We start from the raw sequence: 9,474 nt of genomic DNA on the forward strand, positions 1-9,474 counted from the left end.
AACGAAACATGATTTAAAGTAAAACTGCTACCAAAATGTATTCAAAAAAACACCATCTGTATAAAATGTATATTAATATAATTTTATACGACATCGTCGCGCGTCGGCAGTCGGCACCAACATATTGCTATTATATGAACACGCGCAGTAAAAGTACAAAACCTATGTCAAATTGTCTTAAATATTTTTTTTTAAATTTACCTATGTAATATAAAATCGCATGGAGTCTTCTCAAATTTCAAAACGAGTCTTAAATTAAGTATTATAAAGTGATTGCAAGCTGTTGATATTTTTAAAATTATAGGTAAACGCGATATGCAGCTGCTTGGCTCGTGCCAGATGCAACTCACAGCTGGGACATCCCAAAAACGAAAACAACTGTCCGCTTGGCGCTTTTTCAGATAAAACACACCTGCTCACTACTAGCAAGGGACTATATCATAGACTTCTAAATTGTATACAGGCGCTCACCCTCGAACGATAATCTAACCACCTTATTATTAACAAAAAAAACTCGTTTCGTACACAAATTAAAGAAAAATAACACTTAATTTATTTTGATCCAGACATATTTTATAAATAGCTATAGTACAATTATATTAAAAATCAAAACAGGAACATTTTACACAACAATAAAATCCAACGTATTATAAAAATTACAATAAATATTAAAAATAAATAAATAATTAATATAATACTATTATTTATAATTATAAATTATAATCTATTGAGCTAGAAATCCACGTAATTTCAAACTAAAAAAAAAAACGACTTTATAAATTAAAAATAAAAACGATATTTTGGTCTAAAAAGATAACGTAGGCCACAATAAGGCGTATTATTTTGTTTGAAAATTTGAATTTAACTCTCGGTGTGATTCAATCGTTTAGAATATCTTATGCGTAAGTCTTCTATGAACTCGTTCTTAAGAATTTTCAAACATCTATAAAGTGGAATAAATAAATAAAAAGACAAATTATGAATTTGTTTTCATTGTGGTTTTAACACAATGATAAAGTTTGATTACTGTCGAGGTTAAAGTTAGTAAATACGAACCTTCTATATTGAGAAGACCCTCGAAATTTGGCAATATCGAAACTCGGCGCGTGAGGCATGTGAATTATAAACGCATTTGGAAGAACAATAAAAGTGTATCCTCGAGCTTCAAGTTCCATGATGTGCGACACTTTGTTCCAGCCGAAACCAACAAATCTGGTATCGTATTTTGGAACATCACTACGTACCACTACATAGGGTTCATAATCTGGTTCCCATGACACCTATATAAATTATTAATTATAATTTGACTAACGTATTTGGTAAAAATGTAGTAAATGCAACTAAAATGTGTTTGTTTTAACTACAATATTTATACCTAAAATTACTTAGTTATAACTTTTTTTCCGTGTAAATCTTACAAAATACACATGTTTTGATTAAGATTGAAACGAATCAAATCTATTTTCATAAGTTTTTTTTTTTTAAATATTTTTATTGCACTTTCTGTCACAAGTAAGAATCGAAAAATACGTGAATTTGGTGTATGGAAAAAAGAAAAAGAAAAGATATGATTTTTAATTCACAATTTCACCATTCATGTAATGATAAGCAAGAGGAACTTATATCCATATTTATAAGTAAATTTTAATTTTGAAAAATAATTTCTAATACTACATTTAAGATAACTGGTTTTCAGCCGATGTGCCACGAGGTTTTGAAAGTTTTTTTTAGTAATTATATTTTATAAAAATAAAAAACAATATACCTATTAATATATAGGTATATGATAAAGTAAAAATTTATTTATCTAATTTGGCCTAACAAATTAAATAATGATCAAAAAAAAAATTGTCAGGTTAAGAAAACGCTGCACATATATAGCTGAAATATGTGCCGTGAAAATATTTTGAAGAGTACCACAGTGAGCGGTGTTTAAAAAAAAAGGCTAAAAATCACTGCATGTCTAAGACGCTATACAATTGTTTACTTTGTATGGAACAGTAGATCCTTTCCATTTGGCGTAATTTGTTGCTGCGTGTCCTTTTGGCCACACATGATATCTAAATGAGAATAAAGCTCCGTCGTCCAACATTCTCAGTATATCGGCTTTTGTTTGCGGAAATGCAGTTCTATATCTTTGAGTTTCAAATGCAGGTACAACTAACGCCTATAAAATAGTTATAGATAATAATTAATCCAATCAATTTACCCATCGTGTGCATATTATTTAGTCAATAACAAATAATTAGATAATTTGATTGCACAAAAAATTTACTTTATCGGAAGACTTGATGTTCATTATAAAAATGTACTTTTTCAAGTACGAGTATAGGCCGCTCATTGGCAAGAAATCGATGTCAGATAAGAATACATACGGTGTTACGACATTTTCCAAAGCAACATTCCGCAATAAATTTATGGGGTAAAAGTCCTTTAAGAAATGTACATAAATATGTTTTAATGTGATATGCACTGTAAATTACATACATTTTATATTATTTCAGCTAAATATTTTACCCCTTCCTTATAAACTACGTGGTATCCAATATTTTTACGATTCCTTAGCACTTCGGAATTTTGAGCGTAGCTTAAAAACTGTTGAGCTTCGGCATCTGACATATAGAGACTTAGACTTATTGGACCTAGAGAAAAAATTTATATATAATCGTCTTTTATGCGTGTATAATTTTAATACACATACGTGATACATGTATTAATGTATTATATATAGGTATAAGCTATAAGGTATACATTGTAAAATCAAAACAAATATTACCGTCCCAATACTCGCATAACATTTCAACCATTTGGAGTCTATCCATCGATAGCTGAGCGACCAGTGTAATGTCACACTCGTCTGGTGATGATTGGTAATCGAAATCCAAAAAATATAAGTGAGTCCTTAGACTAGCCATACCTGCTCTTCTAAACTCATAACAAAGATCATCTTCGCTAATCTAAACAAAAATATGTTATACATTTTTAGAATTATATAAAATTATAGACTTAAGCTTGTAATTTATGTAGTTGTGTTATACATAACATATGACTTAACATTTAAAAAATATTTACATAATATAATTTACCAAACATGCTCACTCACATTTTTTTCTTTAATAATGATTTTATTAAAACTAAAGAATTGACTTACTTCTGGTACATCTTGAGTGGTAGATGAATAATTACAACCAAATAATTCTCTCTGAAGTAAGTTTCCATCGTACTCTAAGAATGTAAGATATAAATTTCGAAAAAATTCAACATGTTTGTTTTTCACTTTAAGCTTTTTTGGTGAATTCCAATGGATTATCTGAAATATTAAAGATATTTATTTAAAAGTAGATAAATAACATGCATGCATTGTAGTGTTGAATGATAATCAGCTGTATATATAGTTTTTCCAATATTTTTTTAAAATTATATGCATTATGCGCCATACGGCCCCATGACTGCTTCGGAACTTCGGGGCATAAAAAGCATTAAGTAATGAAATAAATTTACATAAATCTACTCTATATAGTCTCTATACGTTATAAAATACCCACTGAAGAACTGACAGGCTTATAAAACTGACGCCATGTGGCCCTTTTTACCCATAATCATGTCTTATGAATATTTTTATTTATTAATAAACAGACACTGTTAAGGCAATTTGAACATTGTGTCTAAAATCTTAAGCTAACAACTGGAAAGATATATTAAGTATATCTATAACTATAAGGTATATCATTAAATCAAATTGCAATAAATAATTTTATCATGAAAAATTAAGGAGTTCGAAAAATATACCTATATTATAATATTTTATAGCATCATTGTTGCTCTGGATTGTATTATTACTTACTGTTTATACATAAGCCACAATAAATATTCGATAGGTTTCAAAGGCATCAGCATACAAGTTTAGGTTAGAAAAAAAAGTTGTTAATTTTGTTTTTTGTTACAAAATTGTACATTGTTAAAATAATAAGACAACAAGAAACAAACCTTTAACTCGATAACTTCGGCATAACATAGTTCACTCCTAGTATTGTCACTTAGTTGGACATTCCATTGGCATGGCATGGAGTACAAGAGTTCCGGCCGTTCTTTAATAATCGTATTAAAAATGTCTTGATCAGCCAGACTAGTCCAAAAATGTGTCACCAGAGTTTTTATTGCCACCGATCTCCATAATCCGTTCCAGCCCATTGAACGTAATTTTTGTAAGTCCATCAATATCACTCCCGTGTTGTAACTATAAACGAGCCAACATACATGTTATTTTGTTACTTGACATAATATACTAATTATTATTATTCAGCATGTTATGTATATATAGTACAAGGGCGCACATGCCATGCCCCCCGACGGCGTGCGCTCTTGATATAGTATAATTATAATATAATATAAACGTAAATATATTATATTATATAACTTGATTTTTAACATTTAATAATATAGTTTACCCTCGGCCGAGTGCAGGCCATGGCTTATGTTTTTTCCACAGTTTGCCAAGATACCAATCGCTTTGATTCTCGACCAATCCTAATGCCTAAAAAAAAAAGTTTTTATAGGAAATCGTCATTTTTACAAATAGTTTTGATAACTTTTTAATATTATTAGTTATTACAGTCTGTTTAGTATAGAATACTTTAAATTTTAAAACTAGGTAACGCTTCATTATTGTTCATATTATGATAAAATTCGTACTTACTTGTTCTTTTTTAAAGCGTTTTAACATAGACCACAACTGAGCTATATCTGTCGCGAAAGTAATATCTGTATCCAAAACTAAGACCTGTTTCAACGTGTCTGAAAATACTTGAGTTAAACATAGTTTCATCAAACCATAGACTCCAGAATAATGCTTATTGTTTATCCAAGAGACATCCGATATTATTTTTTCTGCTGGATAAAACTCTATTTCCACTTAAAAACCATATTTCGTTGAAAGTTAATAAATATTTGAGTGATAATTTTTTAATTGTAAATAAACTTACATTGAGGTATTTTCCAAGTATCGAACAAAGTTTTTAAAATTTTTCTTGATATAATATCAACGACGAAATGAAATCTTAATGGATTTTTACGATAAAATAGTATTGATTTGATTAGTGTTACTACTGAACGTGTAGAATTATAACCAGCACATACGATTCCGACTTCAATTACTTCGCATTTGTCTATCGTGTCGGTAATCTGAAAAGTATTTTGAATTTAAATGGATTACTTAATAAATTTTTTATAAACGATAACAATATTTTTGATCTAGTTAATATTATGATGAGTTAATAGTTAATACATACTTTTTGAGAGGAGCAAGGCGCCGAAGTTTCTGGTAATATCTGTGGTGAATCAGTAGGCGAAACCGGAAACAGTGAGGTCTTCATTGCAGCTAATAAATGATTTTGTGTCATACTAAGTTGCCTTCTTAGTAATCTTAGCTCTTTTTCCATTACTTCTGACGTTGATTCATGTTCTCTAACTTCATAGTTGCCACTTTCCACGTATGATAAGGCTGGAACTGAAATACATTGCGAGTTTTAATAACGATAATGGTAATAATAATAAAGTCTTGAATTCCGTTTTTACCTCGTTGGTTTAATACAGCATAGTATATGATTAACGATGCGAATAATGATCCCATCAAAAAACTAGTCAGCCAGTGTCTAACCAAGGCGGTACCAAGGGCACACAAACCATTGCGTCCCCTTCGTCGAGCTATTGCGATAGCCACAATAGACAATTAATGCTAAATTTCTATTGAATTTATGTTTTTGTAACGAATCTGTAAATTTTTCAAATTATCAATTAATTTTGTGCTAAAATGTGGGATTTTTATTATTGGTTGATAATTTCCAAACTTTTATAGAAGGTATACAGAATGATTTTAATATATACGAACCAATCAACCGTATATGTATAATATAATATCAACACTTATTATCTCGAAAGGAAAAAATATAAAAAAATATTGATTAAAACAAATTTTTTATTAATTTTAAGTTATTACAAATCATCACTAAAACTTTTTTGAAAAACAGTTCCATTAATTATGTATTTATTTATTGTGTCTGTCATAACCTTTTTTAGTTGTATATAACAGTAAAAATGCTTCGATTTTCTACTTCAGCATTTTTGTTGGTAGACAAGTGAGTCTAGTCCTAGTCGATACTTTGGGGAAAGTCGAAAGAAAAAATGTTTAGTAAATTTCAAAAGCAGAGGTAAAAACTACAAGAAAAAATTGAGATGAAAAGAGAAATGTTAAGCAAAACTAGCTGGGTAATTAAAAACTGTTAAAAATTAATTTTTAAAATTTGTGAAAACTTCATTTTCGAGATAATGAGTGTTCCGGGATGGTGCTAAACTGTAGCTAAGGAAGAGAAATGGTGATATTTTATTTTACGTTTTGATCCTGAACTTTTAACTTAAATGGTCGTAATTAAACTAATATTTTTATTACAATTCTCATTTGAAAAAAAATGTATCTTATCCCAATGGCCAAGTTGCCGAGGGTTATTTCTTTAATAAAAAAAAAATTCTCATTTGTGTATATTATGTGAAAAATGTTATTCATAATTACATAAATACCTCGATAAATACATAAAAACATAATATAATAATAAATAATATTTAATATTTATAGACTCATAATACTATAATAGGCATATGATACTTTTAAAATATAGGTACCCACTATTTTTACTTCTTTAAATATTGTTTTATATAATCAATGTAATTTATTTTTAATAATATAAATTTAACATATTATATATGCATAAATATTTTTTTTTTTGTGAGAAAATATGATAGTACATTAAGGGCCAAGAAATATTAATATTTACATATCGTAGCCCCATTCTCTTCTTGGAGAGCCCAACGACTATTTCAAAATAATTTATCTCCTAGAGGCCTAGAGTCTAGATAAAAAAGTCTAGACACTCACTGCTATTTTAAGTATTTAATCGAGAATAATCACATAGTTTAATATTATGGGTAGGTGTGTGGTGTCTATAAAATTATAAATTATAATATTTCGTATTCGTGAGCATAGGAGACCTAACGTCCTAAATAATCCTAATCTATAATAACCTAAAACCTTAAATTATATTAGCCACGCATATTATAGCATTGGACAAATTTTTTTACTTCTTAATATTTTTAACATTGGTAAAAAATTTTATTTAAAGAATAATAACTGTAAAATAAAATAAAACATGTCATTCGATAAGTGTTGAGAAAACATGCACCATATGCCCGTGTAGGAAATAACTATGTATACATGAATACATGTATATTATGTGTTAGGTATATCATAGAATATTATTATTAATATACTATATTTAATTGTATTTGATAGGTATAGGTTAGCCTATACATAAGTCATAAATTACATTATTTGAGAATAATATATAAATTAAGTGCACTTAACGAGTGTTATACATTTTAATTGCTTAAAATTTTATTTAAAAATGAATGAGGCATGTATAGTTGCGCTTTTTTATTATACCTACTATAACATGTAGGTTACGAAAACATTTAAAAATCAATGCGAATTGTGACTAATTTAATACGGCAACATAAATTATAATATTATGATGACTATATAGACTAAGTAAAAATTTAAAAAACATGCAATGTATGAATCATTGTGTACATAAAATATATACTCTATTATAGGTATTACTCATAATTAAAGTAGTATAAAAAAAGTCTACTAGCTGTATATTATAAATAATACATAGTCACCAATGACTTACGCAGAATACATATTTAGATAATAATATAAAGCTATAGGTAACAGAAACACTATATTTATTTATCTTGATAAAATTTAATAATGTTGTTGCTTATTATTATTATAATATAGATCGTACAATATACAATCCTTAATATCATATTAATATAATTAGGATTATAGATTTTCGTAAAGTAAAATCCACTTATAACATGGGCACTATTTTTGTTTTAACCAATAAAATTAAAATAGTGATACATTTTAATAATATTTGTGTGATGATTTAAAATTGTCTTAATTTACCTTGAAATTATAAATGCAATGCACTGTGCAGTTGGAGGTGCTAAAACTAATGGGTACTATGGTACCCCTATCCAAGTTCCTATTAGTTTCTAAAAGTTGTACTATATTACACAGTTACACAGCTGAGATATTAGTCAAGCGAGACGAGTGTTCAAGCTGCAGTACCTACCTAGCTATTAGTATCTCATTCGTATTATGTATATTTTTTTAGTGGGATTTTGAAAATTATCAATTAACAAAAATATTCATTATTTACTATTTGTAACATTGAATTTTAAACAATAAATTATTTTGGTTTTTGATTTATTATTTCATCTAAATATTGATAAGATGGTACCCATTTACTTACATTTTATATTTTTATTGTTTCGTATTCAATACATTTTAATATTTATTAAAATGTATAATAATATATTGGTACCTCCTATTACTACCTAACTACCTATAGTTTCTTAATATAACTGTGGCAACACTGGCTATTAAAAAAAACCGCCAAATTGTATAGGTATCAGGTATGGTAGGTTCAGTAGGATACAGTAGGATTTAGTTATCCAAGTCATAAATCTATCATCTATGTAACTGTCTCAAAAAAAATGTATGTAGACTTTTTAAGGATAATGTGAATTATTAGAAAAAACCAAACTTTCGATATAGGTCAAATCTATATAGGTACCTTGTACATGGGTATATTAATTATATTAATTATGATTCATCGATTTCATCGTCTCCAAATATGACACGTGTGTCAATTATAAAAAAAAAACTCTAAATAACAAAATATTTATTCGATTACTAGATAATCTGCATGCATATAATATGACGAATAGTTACGAAGCGTATACGCAAATATATTAACTATAATTCCCTATTCCCCATAACATAAACGTTAAAAAAAATACGATCAATATATGTATACTTATTAGTTATTTATGAATTTGTCTTTGTACAATAATATACTCATTACTTACTGCTTATACGCCGTTTTTTGATCGCCAATGATACTGGGTATCAAGCACTTGAAACATTTACTGGATTGTCTTGGAGATAGCTTTTACGCGCGACTATACACTGCTTACTATGTACCTAATCGATATCGTGACGTAAAATACTGTATATATATGGTAATTATTATCAATATCAAAAATGTTTCTACTTCTATATTATTGCAGTTACTTAATCTCTATTATGTATTGTTATTATTACGGACCAGTGTTGGCGGCGGCACACGCGTATTAATTATTATTTATGACAATTTAACGCACGGCGGTGTTGACGATCGGGTATAATTCGATATAGCTGCAGGTATGCCTATAATAGCTAATAGTAGGCGCGTAGTATGATATATTATAATAGTAACGTGATGCGAATTGAATTCGGATAGGATCGAGAACGACAATATTCGATAAGCCACGCGCCTATTCAAATCGAGACCTCGGCCGCACGGAACTGAA

At 28.4% G+C, this 9,474-nt stretch overlaps 1 protein-coding gene across 1 annotated transcript; it reads right to left on the bottom strand.

Moving 5' to 3' along the window:
- Positions 1–530: 530 nt before the first annotated feature.
- On the bottom strand, positions 531–9,474 carry LOC107167770 (xylosyl- and glucuronyltransferase LARGE1-like). Its single transcript, XM_015516952.2, has 14 exons — positions 8,992–9,474; positions 5,575–5,770; positions 5,289–5,506; positions 4,983–5,181; positions 4,697–4,911; positions 4,449–4,534; positions 3,988–4,237; positions 3,152–3,310; positions 2,777–2,957; positions 2,518–2,642; positions 2,276–2,431; positions 1,988–2,167; positions 1,057–1,280; positions 531–943 (listed from the first exon to the last, which is right to left on the bottom strand). Exons 2-14 carry the CDS (start codon positions 5,627–5,629, stop codon positions 862–864), a joined length of 2,130 nt encoding a protein of 709 aa, XP_015372438.2. The 5' UTR covers positions 5,630–5,770; positions 8,992–9,474; the 3' UTR covers positions 531–861.

Source organism: Diuraphis noxia, unplaced genomic scaffold (genome assembly GCF_037042655.1).
Source record: "Diuraphis noxia isolate RWA-SAM2 unplaced genomic scaffold, SU_Dnox_SAM2 contig0005, whole genome shotgun sequence".
NCBI classification, from domain to species: Eukaryota; Metazoa; Arthropoda; class Insecta; order Hemiptera; family Aphididae; genus Diuraphis; species Diuraphis noxia.

Coding starts and splice junctions, on each gene's coding strand:
- LOC107167770 (XM_015516952.2), bottom strand. CDS start 5,629: ATGGGATCATTATTCGCATCGTTAATCATATACTATGCTGTATTAAAC. Junction 2,958..3,151: donor CCACTCAAGATGTACCAGAA/GTAAGTCAATTC, acceptor ATTTTTGTTTAG/ATTAGCGAAGATGATCTTTG. Junction 944..1,056: donor GGGTCTTCTCAATATAGAAG/GTTCGTATTTAC, acceptor TCCACTTTATAG/ATGTTTGAAAATTCTTAAGA.